This window comes from Cygnus atratus, chromosome 3 (genome assembly GCF_013377495.2).
Source record: "Cygnus atratus isolate AKBS03 ecotype Queensland, Australia chromosome 3, CAtr_DNAZoo_HiC_assembly, whole genome shotgun sequence".
In the NCBI taxonomy this organism is placed as follows: Eukaryota; Metazoa; Chordata; class Aves; order Anseriformes; family Anatidae; genus Cygnus; species Cygnus atratus.
In genome coordinates, this window is record NC_066364.1 from 16343935 (window position 1) to 16360815 (window position 16881).

General features: G+C 44.4%; 1 protein-coding gene across 3 annotated transcripts in view; it reads left to right on the top strand.

Moving 5' to 3' along the window:
• ADAM17 (ADAM metallopeptidase domain 17) overlaps nt 1-16881 on the top strand; it is a 34221-nt gene that overhangs the window by 13270 nt on the left and 4070 nt on the right. The window contains exons 3-17 of one of the 3 annotated variants that reach the window (XM_035542987.2): nt 144-277; nt 1230-1318; nt 4002-4170; nt 4828-4958; nt 6371-6460; nt 7576-7689; nt 8213-8357; nt 8929-9017; nt 10706-10858; nt 11697-11896; nt 12473-12576; nt 13248-13382; nt 14105-14235; nt 15138-15216; nt 16367-16455. In XM_035542987.2, coding sequence (XP_035398880.1) covers nt 144-277; nt 1230-1318; nt 4002-4170; nt 4828-4958; nt 6371-6460; nt 7576-7689; nt 8213-8357; nt 8929-9017; nt 10706-10858; nt 11697-11896; nt 12473-12576; nt 13248-13382; nt 14105-14235; nt 15138-15216; nt 16367-16455 — 1852 coding nt within the window. The remainder of the gene's footprint in view (nt 1-143; nt 278-1229; nt 1319-4001; nt 4171-4827; nt 4959-6370; nt 6461-7575; nt 7690-8212; nt 8358-8928; nt 9018-10705; nt 10859-11696; nt 11897-12472; nt 12577-13247; nt 13383-14104; nt 14236-15137; nt 15217-16366; nt 16456-16881) is intronic. The other 2 variants (XM_050709773.1, XM_050709772.1) reach the window with 2 other exon arrangements.

A 16881-nucleotide genomic window follows, 5' to 3' on the forward strand; every position in this document is an offset into this window, starting at 1 on the left:
TACAGAATACATGTTTTTGTAGTTTGCTTATCACAGTTAATGCTTTCTAACTTCTTTTGGACCTTCAGTAAAAAGGAAGCTGTTTCTGTTTCTCTTGTGTGTATAGTTTGCTTAAAAATAAATGGAAGTAAATTCTTTTACAGGCACTTTAAATTATACTTAACTGCAACTGCTGAACACTTTTCAGAAAAATTTCAAGCATTAATTGTGGATGGCGAAGGCAAGGAAAAGGAGTACCGTGTTCAATGGCAAGACTTTTTCACTGGACACGTCGTTGGTTAGTATGGACTAGGCTGTGTGTCAGTGCTGAGAATGCACAGCTGGGCTCTTGGCCAAAGCAAATGGTATATTGCATTCATTTTCATCAAGTATGGTTAGGATGAATAAGTAGAGTTTATTCTTATTCTCATGCCAGTCCGTTTTTTCTGGTGGTGTTTTTTTGACGGTGTTTTTTTGTTGTTGCTTTGGTTTTTTTTGTTTTTAAGCTATTGCACCAAGCTCCTAAGATTGGGCTCTTCTATTTAGTTTGGCAGAGTGTGAAGATAAATTTGCCCACGCAGCAGCTTGTGATTTTATTTTTAATTTTTGAAGATGATAATGGTGCTTTTAATTCCATCTGGAATTTGGGGGTTTAAATTCTTCTTGTCGCAGAATGCAAAACCCAGGTAGTGGCGATGCAGTGTTGCCCAGATTGTTACATTAAAGTACTTTAATGGGATTCTTTGGAGGTTATGATGGGATAAATCGGATCCTTTTCTGGAAAGAAGGGGTGTCTTGCTCCACTTTAGTCTACCATTAATACTTCCGCTAAGTTGTTTTGATTTTTGTCACCCTTGTGATGTGGTAAAAGTCTCTTCCACTAGAATGCAGGCTGACGCTGTGAAATTGCTGTCTGATAGTGGTGGGGTCCAAGCTGCTTGTGTTGGCAGAAATATTTTGTCTTTTTGTTAATCCTCAGAGCCATCACAATGCTACCTGAAAATTATCAGTTAAATCCAAGACTTAATGCTTATGACCACTGGGAGGTTAAGGTTGAAGAGAGAGTGCTGGTTCCCTTTTTTTATTTTTTAAACTGCTCAGTATAGTGTTCTCCAGAGACTGAGGAGGTTAATTTGGCTTGAAATATATATAAAAAAAAAAAATTCCAAACCGAAACCAACAACCAAAAATTGGTGTCTTTGTAGGAATGCATGCGAATGGAGCTGATTTATTTTTTTTAATCTTTAAAGGGGAGCATAATTCCAAGGTTGTGGCACATATTGGGGATGAAGACTTTACAGTAAGGATCAATACCGATGGAGAAGAATACAATATTGAGGTATGCCTTACTGTTGAAAGCAGTATTCAGACAATCAGCTCTTTCTCCTGTGGATGTTTCTAGCTAGTCACAGTGACACCTCTGTAGCTCAATATAGGCCTGGTGGGTGGTGTTTGTTTTGTGGTGAATAGGGAGGTGGCAGAAAAATGTGAAACCAATTTGACTTTGTGCTGAATTTTATTAGTGAGTGCCATCCTGTGACATTTGCATATTTTAGATATAGCTGGAAGGAGATAGGTCTTTTAGAAACAGGAATGGATAACATTAGTAATTAGTGGTGATCCTGTTCTTTAGAATAACAAACAATGCAGCCTTTGGAGCAGAGTTGAGGTTTGAGCTTTCCAAAATTTTGACTTTGTTAGGTCTTGGATTTTTTCCCATTCTTTGAGCTTTGTTTAAAAAAATGTGTTTTTTTTCCTGCCCCCTTATTTCTTTTTTTCCCCATTTTCATTGTGTTATTTTAAACTATTGGTTTAAAAAAGAATTCGATAAATAAATTAAAGACTATCCTAATGACTTGTTCAGAGCAGTTTATTCCCAGACACAAGCTGTATTAGAATGGCTCAATAACAGTAATTATGGCTAAGTGTTATATGGGTATTGCAATCCTCTCCAAACCAGAAGACGTTCAGAATTATAGGTAAGCCTGAGAAACCCAGTTCTACTCGTATAAAAATGTGACTGGAATACCCAAACCGCTCTACTTGTGCTTTGCATTGAGAGCTTGTAGAAGCTGCTTGTGATTGAAAGCAGTTTTAGTGTTTGTGGTCCAAGAATAACGTAAGCATGTCTCAGTTTCCAGTACAGCTCCTTACTCTGCCATGGCTGCTCCTTACGGCTAGGTCTGAACAGCTAAATAAAGGTAGGCAGCGGCGTTGAGGCCACAGCTTGCCCGTGCTGCCTGGCTGTTAGCGTCCCTGGGCGTGGTGGGTTTTGCCCAGCTGGGCAGCTGAGCTCCACCACAGCCACTCTCTCACTCCTCCTCAAAGGGGAAGGGGGAGAAAATACGATGGAAAGGGCTCCAGGGTTGAGATAAGGGCAGGGAGATCACTCAACAATTACCGTGACAGTCAAAAAAGAGTCTGCATAGGGAGATTAATATAATTACTTGCCAATTACTAACAAGCTAGGGAAGTGAGTAACAAAGAAAACAAGCTGAAAACACCTTCCCCTCATCCACCTTCTTCCACCTCCTCCCCCCAAGCAGCGCAGGGGAACAGGGAATGGGGGCTGCGGTCAGTCCCTGACACTTCATCTCTGCGGCTCCTTCACGGTCACTCTCTGCCCCTGCTCCACATGGGGTCCCTCCCACGGGATGCCGTCCTTCCCGAACTGAGCCTGCGGGGGCTGCCCACAGGCAGCAGCTCTTCAAGAACTGCTCCCACATGGCTCCGTACCACGGGGTCCATCCCCCAGGAGCAAACTGCTCCAGCACGGGTCCCCCACGGGTGGCAGCTCCCCCCAGACCCCCTGCTCCTGCGTGGGCTCCTCTCCACTGGCCTTTATCTAACATGGGGCAGCTGCTGGATTCTTCTCACAGAAGCCACCCCTGCAGCCCCCTGCTAACAAAAACCTTGCCACATAAACCCAACACACAGGGTCAGCTTTGGCCCCTAACCAACCTGAGATCATGCCTATGTAGGTGCCAGAGACCGTTCCCAACAGGTGGACAAAGATGCACCATTGTTGCCTTCCTTTACTTCATGGCCCTCACTGTTTGGAAAAGCTGGGCCTTCGTATAAATCCTTACTGCCATCCTGCCTTACCCTAGGGTATGGGGCATTTGCCCTCAGCTTTATACCACAGACGTGTATGGCTGCTGGCCTGGCACAGCCTGTGTGTTTCAGGACCTTCTTGCTGTGAACTGAAAGTCATGGTTAACTATCACAAAGAAATAGTTGTCTGGAGTTCAGAGGGCGCTGCCTAAAGCCCAGGGGAGACCGAGAGTCAAGTAGTCTGCAGGGGAGTCTTGGAGTCTGGGTTGCTTGGCCTTCCCCAAAGAACTGCCTCCGGGTGGGCTGTGTTTGATGCTGGTGCTGTAGATGTTAAGAGATAATAATAGGGATGTGGCACTAGAAACAAACGATGTTCAGTACGCAACTGCTATCCAATTAGCTGCTTATATTGGGATTTTGAGGTTTTCTTTGATTTTTTGAGAAATTTTCGCTCACTTGTAAGTGACTTAGGAGTGTTGAAGAGTCTGCTCCGATGGTGTTGTGGTGCACACTTACGTATCAGCTGTTATCTTAGAAGCTAACTCGTGCCTCCAGTCAGCGCATTTGTTGGTGTGTTCCAGATAACTCCTGAGCTGTGCCAGTCTTAATACTGCACTGGAGGGAACAGAGAAGGTTGAGATGCCTCCTCAGATTGCTTTTATTCTGGAGGGAACGAAAAATTCTCTTCTACGGCTTTATCAGATGGCTGCTGCTGCTCTGTTAAGACGTCCTTAGGTCTTTGGATGCCTGTGTAGCATAAATGGCTGAATTCAGCTGACTTTCTTGGGAGTGTACTTTTGTTGCCAAACGTATTTGTAGGCACTAAATCGTTATAGTCCAATTTATGTGTGTGTGTGTACACATAAAGCTGTGGAGGTTTGGCTGTGCGTATATATATGTATTTTTCTCAGTCTTTACATTCACTGTGTTCCTAACTACCTGCATTTCTGCTGCTCTTGTGCTGTCAGCCACTGTGGAGATTTATAGATAACGAGCAAGATGAAAGACTGCTGGTCTACAGATCTGAAGATATTAAAGATTTCTCACGATTGCAATCCCCCAAAGTGTGTGGTTATTTAAAACTGAACGAAGAAGAGCTGTTGCCAAAAGGACTGGAAGATAGCAAGCAAAATGAAGGTGAGCATCCGTACCCTGTGAGAGCAGAACCTTTGAAAGCTTGAATTCTGTTTGTGTAGGCAAGTGAGATCACAACCTAGGCAATAATCTGCGTTGTCCCTTCTAGTTTAACTCTTCTAAGTCACTGGAGGAAAAAAGCAGCACTTGTTTTCATGCCCTCTTCCCTGCCCCACATCCAGCTAAGCCTAAAATGATGAAAGGAAGAAACTTGTCATTAGTGTAGGTAGGCTTTTTAAGGGGAATGTTCAAACAACTTTATTCTTCTGTGCCCTGGGAGCTGTTTGGTATCTGTGGCCACTCCAAGAGTCCAGCTTGAGCTATGATGAGTTTTTGAGAGCTGTGAATCCATCTTTCCTCTGTTTTCTACTGCATCAGCAGGGATGGGGATAATGACTGGGGACAGGAGCAAGAGTTAGGACTGAGGTCTGTAGGTAAATCTATTGAATAACTCAATTTCCTTACTATACATTCGTCTCCTTACAACAAGTTTGAGGACTGTTATGAAGACAAAACTTAAGAGTTGTGCCCTTCCCTCCTTCCCCCAAAATAAAACAACCAAAACCCATCCAGACTCGTGTTCAGGTCTTAAATATGGGTAATAGACATGGCCATAGACAGCTCGTTGAGTGTTTATTTGTATTTAAACATTCACATTAGCAAGTGTCTACCGGAAGAAAAGAGCCATACCAGAGAGCTCCAAAAATACGTGCAAGATGTTGGTAGTGGCAGATCATCGTTTCTTCAAGTACATGGGCCGGGGGGAAGAGAGTACCACTATAAACTATTTGGTAAGTAAATATACCCTGTTACGATTTGTTGGAATAAATGGGGAAAAATGTGATTCGGTAGTTATAACAGCGTACTGCTTGTACCGCTTTTCTACAGCATATGTATTTATATCATGCTTGTGTGTTTTTTATCTTTGGAAATGCAAATTCATGCTTTAAAATATTCTGTAGTAGTGATACTGTAGTTAAATAGTCTTCAAGTTTCAAATCCCTTCCCTTCACATACTACTTGCAGCTATCCTATTTTCTCCCTAAAAAAATAATTGTTTTTTTCAGTCAGAGTTCTACAATCTGCTAGACTTTGAATTTTGGTATAAATGGTCCAAACACGTTTACATTTCACATGGGAGGCAAAAACAACTCGTATACTACTTTAACTTCTTCCAGGATTCTCTGTCCAGAACAATAAAATTAGAAATAGGCTCAGTAGACAACTAGTTTGGTTGGAAGTGGGGTTATGAAATAGAACACCTGCCTACAGCCCCACAGCAGAAATGGGTGGGTTTTGGGACTGGAGATGAAAACAAGTGAAACCACTCTTGGAGATCTGTTCTTTCTCAAGAGCCTCTTTCTGAGCCTGAGTTTTTGACATGTTAATCACTCTGTTCCATCTTTGCTGGCTTTTTGACCTTTCTGTCCCCAGAAATGTTTACATTCCCCAGGTAACAGAGCCTTAATTCATCCTGTTTTCAGAGATGTGATTATCTCAGCATCTGACATACGATTCTTCCAGGCTAACCTACCATTGTGTTCTCTGGGTTGATGTGTGCTGTAAACAAGACGGGGATTGGAAAAACCAAGTGCAAGCTATTACTGAGTGTCTGTGAATGTCATTTTTCATTCTGAGCAATTTTGATGGTCTATATTTAGGAGAAGGTTCTTTTTAAGAAGACGAGAGCAGCTCGAAAAGGGAGGTATTGATTGTGAACACTGACGAGAGACTTTCTGGAACCTTGTACTTGAACCATAATGAGGAAAAATAATAGTTTACTGCCTGGGAGAGGGAAGCAGGCCTTTTGGGGTCAGTTAAATGTAGTGCTAAAACAAAGCAGTAAAAACAGTTCCCTCTGCCCTTCCCCTCAAAGGAACTTGGAAAACTACTATATGGACAAAGTGTCCCAAGATGTCTTGTTCTTAATATTATCTCTTCCACTACACAGATGAAAGTGATAAGTAGCAAAGTTTGTACTGCTTTTTTACAATGGAAAATTTTCAGGGATATTTGATAATACTCTCTGGATCCAAGCACTGTTGATTTTGGATCAGTGAATACGTCTGTTGTGTTTTATGAGGTTCAATTTTAATTTGAAGCGAGTGTTTTCTAGATAAATATGTTGCAGCTTCTCTGAGTGCCTTGAACTTCCATACACAAAAGCTCAGAACTAAATAACTTGTTTTTCTTTCCTACGCAGATTGAATTGATAGACAGAGTCGATGACATCTACCGAAATACTTCCTGGGACAATGGGGCCTTCAAAGGCTATGGCATACAGATAGAGCAGGTAGGTATTCACTGAGCTATGCAAAGGGTTTCCAGTTGAAAGCATAAGAACATACTTTAAATGTCAGGGTTTCTGATTTTTGTTATCTGGATTAGAGCTAAAATAACCAAATCTTACATTATTAACTGCATCCAAAAGTGCTTTTCTTTTTGGTGGTGTTGATGATTTGACACAGCATGTCCATTTCTAGTTCCTTGCAGCTTTTGAGATGGGAGTTCTCAAGGAGCATCTTTCTATACGTAATTTCAATTCAGAGGTGCTTTTTTCCTGAATATGAGCAGTTTTTGTTTCTCTTAGACATATTCTTTAGGCATATACTTAATGTTTTTGTCTTTGGCTAGTGCTTAGCTTATAAAGCCTGAGTGTTCCTCAAACACAGATGAAAAAACACAAATCCTGCTTGAAGAGCTTTATTGACTGCACTTAAACATCGTAATATCATGATAGTGTAGAAGATGGTATACAGCTGGATGTAGAGGATGTAGTGGCTTCAATTTATATGATGGCTCCTGTAAGCTAGCACATAGAAATTTGGCAACCTGTATTAAAAATGACTCCATCTGCTTTAAGTTCTGCAAGAACTGTCATGTGGCACATGGGGACTCTCACGGTACAAGCTAGCTGCCCTTTTTCTGGACAAGGCTCTCCAGGAACAAGGAAGGAGAGACGGTTGGGGGGGATTGGAGAGGGAAAGCAACATGATGCACTAAACCTAGGCTACCAGGAAAGTAGCAATCCTTTAAAATATGTTTTGGTTAACTAGAACTCTCTGGTGGTTTGGGCTTATTTACACTTGATGTAAATGATGTAAATCCTGGTTGTATTTGTTACAGTTTATTTGTTTTTGTGTTGATTTTGATTTAACGTGCATCTCAAAGCACAATATCTCAGTGACAACTTCTGTTATTCTAAAATGGCAGGTGTAGTTGCTTAAGATCTAGTCAGTGTATCTTAATTAGCAGAGGCTGAAAACTTAATATTGGGAGCATGCTGAATCTGTTTTTTTCTGCTTGCAAATCTATTGAGATATTTAGAATTGCATTGAAAACTTTTCTGTAGTCATAAAATTGACCGCAGTTTTTCAGTGTTGTTTTGTCACCCTTTTTGAAATGTAGATTATCATCCACAATGAACCAAATCAAGTGCAACCTGGACAGAAGCATTACAACATGGCAAAAAGTTACCCCGATGATAAGAAGGATGCCTGGGATGTGAAAATGCTGCTAGAGGTAGGTAGTAACCATTAATAAATTGGCCCTTACAGAGGACTACTCACGCAGCTGTTCTGTAGTAACAGATGAAACTCTGTTAGTTCCTTCATCCGCTGTATAGATACTGCACAAAGTCAAACTAGCAGATGTGCCCTGTAGCCCGTGGTAAGGGGGTTCTTTGTATGATTATGGAGCACACACCAACTGGAATTAGTATGTTGCTTGAGTCAAAAAAGGCAGCCCTGGGACATCTGGCCCTGACACTGCCTTGTGACCCTCATCAAATGAGTGTAGTTGGTTTTCCCCTCTGTGTGAAAAAGGGGAAATGAATAGACAAGTTACGTAAAGAAATGCATACAGTGTACTTGGGCATTCATTTTAACTTTCTTCACATTTGTAGGACAGACAACAGCTGCTTTTTCCTAACTTAACCAGATTTAGAAGGTGCCTGGCTCATTAGATAAATGTTCATGTTTATAGATATCTAATATGTACCAGAAAGTGTTTTACAGAGATTTGCCTTTTTTTTTTTCCTTTAAAGCAATTTAGCTTTGATATTGCTGAGAAAGCAGCTCACGTGTGCCTTGCTCATCTTTTCACGTATCAAGATTTTGATATGGGAACGCTTGGACTGGCTTATGTTGGCTCTCCCAGACCTAACAGCCACGGTGGCATTTGTCCTAAAGGCAAGACTTTCTTTTCCTCCTTTCCAATTGTGGGTAGAAAGCTACTTTTTGTTACTTGCATTTAATCCTCTTCTAGCTTTCAGGGATCATGACATGTTATTTGCATAGTCTCTGGTGGCTCTTTTGGATAGAATAGATGGCCATTTTCTTGGCTGGAGCTAGAAAAAGAAGGGAGGGAAGAAAAGTCACGAGGCTATCTGGATTGAACAAGCTTTGTTAAAGCCACCACAGCCTGGCTAGACCAAGTTCTACTTTGGGTGCATCTTGCAACAGTTCTGGAATGGCAGATGCTGTTGTCTTGGAAATTTCTTGTATTATCCCCTTTACTGCAATACATGAGCTGTTTGTGCTGTGCTTTAAAGAACTCCCACTGAAGAAAAAAGAAAAAAAAAACTGGCAAGAGGCTGACTGGTGAGTCTGTGAGAACAATAAAGCTGTTCATTTTGCCAAACAAGTAATAGTCCCACATCCACTTCCAAGAAAGAAAAAGGAAAAAAAAAATAACCAACAAAATATTGAAACCGAGGAAAAACGCTCATCAATTTGATTTGTTTCTTTCTCACCTCTCTAGCTTATTACAGTCAGATTGCAAAGAAAGACATCTATCTGAACAGTGGCTTAACCAGCACCAAGAACTATGGGAAAACCATCCTCACGAAGGTAAGAGAGTGTCCTCCTCTGCGGAGAGTGAACGTTTGGAGTACGTACGTGTTTGTTGGTGATGAGTTTTCTGGGATTGTGACAAGCTTCTGTGCTGTCAGAAGCAAGCTGTTGGCTTTCAGATTGAGTCAGGTCCCAGGGGACAAGGATCTAGGTCGCAGAGCCCTTACCATTTTTTTGTCCTTGTTGACAAGAGGAGTCGGGGCTGAGTGCAATTGAAGACTGAATTCACTGAGAACAGGGATGGGGAAATGCGGCCAGTGTCTAGTAGGAGACGTAGTTATCCAACTACAAACAGGATTTTGATACCCAAAGATTAACGTAAATGTATTTCGCTTAAAACAAAAAATTATTCTCAAACAGGACGAGAAATAAGCTTATTAGTACTAATACTAATGTAAATTGATGCTCTCCGGATTTTTTCATAGCTAATGAGACAGTAAAGACACAAAGGCCTGAACGTGAGATTTGTTTCACTTGTAAAGATACCAGAGCTGTGCCTGCGTTTGCAGCTCCCAAGTTTTTGCAGTTGGACATCTTTCCCTTCTGCTGATTTCTCAGCTGTGCGTCGCTGTAGCCTGATTATAAATGGAATTCATAATTGGTGTGTGGGCTAAAACTTGGCACAGAAGCTGTCAAGAAGCTAGAAAAAAAAAAGACAGTGGAGCTTTGTGTTAGAGGGATGTTGACAAAGAGCTCTTAGCAGTTGCCACGCTATTTGCATTTGTTGCTCAGTCTCCAAGCTGGAGCCCTGTCTTGGCTGACAAAGGAGACTGAGTTTGACGTCTTCCCAGCAGGAGTCACAAAGCTTGGATGAAGCAGTAGGTGCGCACGGGCTCTTTTCACAGGGAGAGTTGTGCACAGCGTCTGATCAGGTTTGAAAAGGAAGAAAACAATTCTGCTTAAAACCCTCCCCCAAACGCAACGCGTTGTTGCAGCGCGTAGTCCTTCCTGTGCCTGAAGAGCAGCAGCAATGACTGTTCCCTCACCAAACTTACTTCTCTGTCGTGAGCCACGCAGTCTCCCTGTGGTTAACTTTTATTTCTGTGCTAGTTTTCTTTGTGGTTGTCACCTTGAGAGCTTGACACCACCTGCTGGTCAAGGCCATGAAGAGAGACACGTATTTGGGATCTTCGGCAGGAGTCCTGCCGTGTAAAAGAAAATGTTGGAAATTCACCCCTGCTGGGCTGCATTTGTAGGTATCTTTCCTAGTAGCCGTGCAAAAGAGGAGCTTATTCACCAGTCATAATGTAGTCATCCATTTAGAAGGAATAATTATAGTGGCAAGATAAGTTTGAGCAAGAGATCGACTAATCGTGGTAGCTGGTGTGCGTTTGGATTCTTTTTTCGTTTGAACTTTGTATGCCTTTTAAAATCAGATCTAGATATTTTGAGTATCTGCTTTGCGTTGAAAGCAAAATAGAGCTGGTATTCCAGGGCAGCATTTTGCTTTTAACAGCTGTCTAGTACTCAGACCTAGTCCTGGAATGCGCCTTTGGAAGCGGGCCATGATTTTACTTGCCTTTAGTTCCCCACCTCTAAAAAAAATGATAATGGAGAAATTGCTTTTCCATCTAAGTGTGTATCTGAGAATTGTAGGTGGCTTGGAAGTAGCTGGGATCACCTCTTGTCCTGCTCAGACTGATTTTTTTCAGCACTGCTTTTTTTTTTTTTACTCTTCAAAAAAGGAGGCTGACCTGGTTACGACGCACGAACTTGGACATAATTTTGGAGCAGAGCATGATCCTGACAGTCTGCCAGAATGTGCCCCCACTGAAGACCAGGGAGGGAAATACGTTATGTATCCGATTGCTGTCAGTGGAGATCACGAAAACAATAAGGTATCGTTGCATAATTTTGCTTCCACGCACACATCTCCACCATGGTCAGTGATCCTTTGCACAGAAAGACTGTTTAGCTAATGATTCTTCTGGATTGAAACAGATGGGAATAAACAGATCAGGCATAAAAAGAAAACATGTTTGTACGCAGCTGGGTTCCCTGCAAGATGGTCTTTGCTTTCTGAGTTTCACTGGAGTTCATAGCGTGTCCCAGTAGTTTGATTTGATTGATTTGATTGATTTGCAATCAATTGTTTGTAATCAGCTGTGGCCAAATGCTCCTGAAAGCAAGTCATCTGCAAGGATCGAATACAGGACCCGCAGCAGCAAGCGCTAAATAGCATTTGGGTGGTTTTGTCAGAGAGAGGCTCCCAGATGCCACAGCCTGGTAGTGGGGCTTTCCAGTCTCAGAAATCTGCAGTTGCACTGTGGACTTGGCATCGTGCTTGTTTCACAGCTGAGGAACCAAGATTGTCAAGGGAATTGAGTAGCCTGCAGTCTAGTCTGACTTTTTAGGGTTTACACCTAACCCTGCTGCCAGGAGGCACCCCAGACTGTCCCCGTTGCTGCAACTTCGCAGCCCTTCCTGAAGCAGCAGCGGGGTTTGGCTCGGTGACCCTGAGCCAGGCTGGGAGGATATCTGTGCATCCTTTACGGACCCAGCCATTATTTTCTTACCTTAATGTTTTCCAAGCTATCAGAATGTCAGTATGGAGAGATTATTGCTTTCTGAGACACCAGAATTTGGAGGCCTACGCAGGCCAAGACTGTCTTAGATGGACTTGTTGACAGAAAGGTTCACTCCTCAGTGCTGCTCTTTCCCCTCGTGACTCTCTAGATGTTCTCAAGCTGCAGCAAAAAATCCATCCATAGGACCATAGAGATCAAGGCCCAGGAGTGCTTCAAGGAGCGCAACAACAAAGTGTGCGGGAACTCCAGGGTGGACGAGGGGGAGGAGTGCGATCCCGGCCTCCTGCACCAACAGGCTGATCCCTGCTGCTCTGCAGACTGCAAACTGAAGGACGGCGCCAAATGCAGGTGAGGGGAAAGGAGCTGCAACTTCTCATGCACGGGGAGAGAATGGTTCAGCTCTGCACCGTGCTGCAGGAGATAAAACTCATTAAATTCCTGTTTAGCAAGAAATTCCCTCAACTTCAATGACTGTGGTTGTGCTGAGGGTACTTCTGCATTAGGTGAAGGATAGAGAGAGCACAGAATACAGCAGTAAACCTCCAGGACAGGTAGGGAGGGGGAAATTTGTGGGGAAGAACACAGTGTGAAATCTTGTCCCAGGTTGCGCGGCAAGTTGATGATGACAAGGAGGATTTAAGTGTCTTGAAAAAGTATAAGAGCCCTTGTGTTGTCTTACAGTATGTCGTGCTTTGTGTGCATTCAGTTCATCTTCTTTGGTAAACGAAGAGTGGGTAGAGGATGGTTGTGACAGGGGGTGCAGAGGGGGCAAGATTTTTCAACTAGTGAGTGAATCTTGAAGTAGCTTTTTTTCTAAACATCCTCTTTCCCTGCCTTTGTCATGCTCGTACTTTGGGGAAAAAAAATAAAATAAAATAAAAAAGTTGCTCAATATTTCTTCCTTTCATGTTGATGTTTCCACAGTGATCGGAACAGCCCCTGCTGCAAAGGCTGCCAGTTTGAAAGCGCACAGAAAAAATGCCAAGAAGCCATAAATGCCACTTGTAAAGGAGAGTCTTTCTGCACTGGTAGGACATGGTTCCGCCTCCCTTACATCAGCTAGCCGAGCGCTCCGGGCGCAGCGTCCTGTTAGGTCAGCGTTCAGACGAGCGCCTTTTGTTCATCCGGTACAACTAATTTTAGAGAGCAGTTAAGCATCACAAAATTGCCCTATAATGAGTTTCATTGTAGTTCAGGAGCCACTTGGTGAGTTACTGCCCAGGAGAACGTGGAGAATGTTGATTTCTTCCCCCCTCCTCCTTTTCTTTCCCTTAAAGAAAAAAGAACAGGACAAGTCACGGGGAGGGGACAGGAATGAGCTGAACCTTGCAGTGATTCCACCCTTTCTATGGTAGCTCTGCTTCACGTCCCCACTGGTTTACTTCCTCCTCGTAATCTTTTCTGGAGGCAAGAAGACAAGGCAGAGCTGCTGGTGCTTTACTGGCGGGGCCTCCGGGGTCGTCTTGGTCACCAGAGTGCCCCGATGCCTGAGTTGCTGAAAGCCTCCAAAGTTCCTGCTGCCTCTCGGAGGACTTTGGCAGGCAGCCTGCAGCTGAAAGCTAAGAAAAAGCTACTGGAGTTCCCCCTGGGATGAGTCTGGATTTCGTTTTTTTTCTCTTTTTCCCCCTTTTCTTTTGCACCCCTAGGTGTTCTGCCCTTTGCTCTAACACAGTCCTCCCATTGTTGACCCCACCTGCAGGGAACAGCAGCGAGTGCCCTCCCCCAGGGAACGCTCCGGACGACACGGTCTGCGTGGACATGGGGAAGTGCAAGGATGGGGAGTGCGTCCCCTTCTGTGAGAGGGAGAAGAACCTACGATCGTGTGCATGCAACGGTGGGTGACGTGGGGCTGGACCAAAACGTCCCAGCTCTGCTCCTCAGGTAGAGCTCGGCTCACCCCTTGGAGAGCCGAATTTATGGACCCCCTCAGATTTCTGGTTTCAAAAAAAAAAAGAAAACACTGGAGTTTAAGCTGTTGGTTTTCCAGGGCTGGTGTTTTCTGTTTGGAAAAGGAACGTGGATGTCCTCCTGTCCTCTGGAGGTCTGAGAATTTTAATTCTCAATTCTCAAATTTAATTCTCTAAAATTCTCAAACCTCTGGGTTGAGAATTTTAAAGAAGACCTACGGTCTGCACCCTAGTTAAAGGAGAGGGCGCTCCTGCCCTCCTCTTCCTCAGCCCCAGGCAGACAGGAGGGAAAGTCTGGCTGTCCTCTGAGTGTAAGGAGTTGCCAAATGACTTCTGGACAGATGTGGCCTCCAACAAGTGGAACTTCTTCTACTGCCTGTTAATTCCTGCATGTTTGGGGTATCAACTAGCACAGCTTGGTCCTGCTATGTCCCCTAATAACAGGGCGTCTGCTTCAGCTTGGCGTTGGTCTGTTGAGTTTGGGCTTGGCATTGGAGTGCCCAAAACTGGGTGCCTTGCGTGTTCCTGCCTTCCTCATTGGAAAGCTGGGCAGGAACGTGGTCAGCCCGGGGATATCTGCCTGGTTGGGGGTTGCGGTGACCCTCAGTGCTGCTGGGGGCTGATGATCGAGTCCGTGGCTTTCTTACAGAGACGGATAACTCCTGCAAGGTGTGCTGCCGCGACGAGCAGGACAGGTGCATACCGTACGTTGATGCTAACGACCAGTTCCTGTTCCTGCGCAAGGGGAAGCCTTGTACCGTGGGCTTCTGTGACACAAACGTAAGTGGTTCCAGGTAGCAGCGTGACAGAGTTCCAAAACGTCATCCACCTCTCCGCAGCGTAAATACTAAAGGGTGTCTGAGGCTGCGGGTGGGATACAGTCCCGCAGAGAGCTGGGCAAGGTGAAGCTGTTACTTCTGCCACTGCTTACTAGGCCCTTTTTTTGCTGCTCCCTGCAGCTCGGCCAGCCTGCAGCTCGCGTGAGGGCGGCCGATGGGCGCTGCCACAAGCTCAGCTAGGTTAGCAGTGCTTGCTATTTCAGCTGTGCGCATTAGCCCAATTAATTTTGACTGAAGTAAATCAGGCCAGGAAGCAATCTGATGAAGGTCTGGCTGGCAGTGTCTCCAGGGGGCAGCGAGCCCGTGGCAGGGGGAATGTGACGGATCGCTGGCGCTCGGGGACCGGTTCCACGTGCAGCTGCGTGGCCAGCCGCAGCCTGCAGGCCCCGAGTGGCTAAGCTAAGCTGGGTGTTGGCAGGCGTGAATTTCGGAGGGCGTACCTCAGCCGTTCTGCTGCAGAACTGAAGGACTGATGCTCTGCTGCGTTTAAATCAGCGCAGCCAGATCTGGAAGCCTGTCTGTAACCACGGGTGCCTGAGAGCTGCAGCCTTCGTGGTGGGTAGCGGGAATTACGGCTTCCAGTGCTTAAACTTCTCCAGAAACTTCAGTTTGTGTCCCCTAACATGGGAGGCAAAATAGAGGCAATAAAAATGGACCAGTGAAGCTGCGAATGAGTAAATCTCTTCAGAATGTGTGTGAAGTGCTGTGTCCGTGCAGCTTTTATTTCATTAAAATCTTGGCAGCTTCCTCCCCCTCCAAGAAGCAAGTAGTTAATGCTTACGTGGCCTAAGATGATTTTTTTTTTTTTTTTTTTTTTTTTTTTTTTTTTTTTTACTTTTGCAGGGCAAATGTGAGAAGCAAGTACAGGATGTGATTGAACGGTTTTGGGATTTCATAGACCAACTTAGTATCAATACCTTTGGTAAGACGTGTAACCATATCCTTTGGGTTTTTCAGTTCACGACGTGAACCTCAAAACCACAGGGGGAGTTAGCTGGCTGGCTTTGCTCGTCTATACAAGAGGGTAGTTAGCAGCCGTGTTTCTGAAATACAGATATATTTTTGCATAAGATTTAACAGTGTTGATCTTGCCTATTGGGGCTGAAGGGATGGGAGCATTTGGCATTTTTCCTCTCCATTATTTCCTAGTCATCTTCCAAGCTTGTAAAAGAGGCAATAGCTCTTCCAGCAAGCTTCTTGCCTAAATACCAGTAAGTAGGTCAATTAGAGGAAAGGAAATAGTGGTCTCGTTAGAGGTCAGCTAGCTGCAGCATAGTAGAGTTAAAGTAGGCCTCTCGGTGGGATTTCAATGTCAACAGACTGGGAAAGGAGAACTTCATTTCTCCCATTTAATAAAACCACCTCCAGCTGTGTGCCTGAGTCACTGGCTGGCAAGGGTAAGCGTGCTTCCTTGTCCTGATCCCCGCTGTGCAATGCGAGCAGGTAGCCACCTCCCAGCGGGACTGGGTCTTGCTCTGGTACTGTAATCATCCCAAAACTGTTAATGAGCGGGTGCTCGTGTAATGACAGGGTAACACTGCCTGCGTTCGTGGTAGTGCTGGGCCTATACCTGTGATTTTATGGGTTTGGGGCTTTCAAACTTAAGTTCTAAGATAAATATATATATATATAAAATAAATTTCTTGGTAATTCTTAAAGCTATTTAGTCAAGTAGATGCAGTATGCATCTCTGTTCAAAAGTAGGTGTATTTTTTGTTGTCACAAGACTGTAGAATCAGAATCTTCTAACTGATGTGCAGCGTGTTTTGTAATTGAGAGGGGCTTGGCTAACTAAATATAGCCTGCTCCAAGTCTCGTGATATTAAATGTTACGGCCTGTCAGCATTTCTTATCAGAGAAGAGCAGGGAAAAAAACGTTACTGTTAACTATTTTAGAAAATTATATCAAGTATGCTTCAAAAAAGGCAAAAAACAATTACGCTATGCTGGGCTAGTCCTGCAGCCTGTGTTGCATCCGAGAAATCCTGGCTTGCACTGGGAATGGGGACTTGTGTGTACAGTCACGAAATGGTATTTGGTAAGTTACTAATGGATTTGAACTAATTTCCCAGGGAAGTTCCTAGCAGATAATATAGTGGGCTCCGTGCTCGTCTTCTCCTTACTCTTTTGGATTCCCCTCAGCATCCTTGTGCACTGCGTGGTGAGTAAGCTGCCTCGAGATGACTGCCTTTTGGACTGAGCTGTAGGAGAGCACCCTTCCTGTTGTGACTGGCGAATGTCCGTGGGAGAAGGAGATGGGAGGCTTTTAGGAAAGCCCAGAGGGAGCACCTAGCATGCGTCCCTTCAACAGGCAAAACTCCTGCTAACTCTGCCGGGCTCTAGCAGCCCCATGCTCCCATGGCTGTCTCCTGGAGCCATTCCTGTTCTTCCTTAGGCAGATTTTTTTCTGCCTTCCAGGTTCTGCCCAAGCATAATTCTGAGAACTTCCATTAGAGTCGAAGTTTTCTCTAGCCCTCCCCACAATTTGTGGGGACACCCAGGGCAGGAAGTGGTGTAGGTTGAGCTTGAGTGCATGGGTGAAGAGAGAGAGGTCACAGCGACTGAGAACGTGGGCACGTGGGGTGGG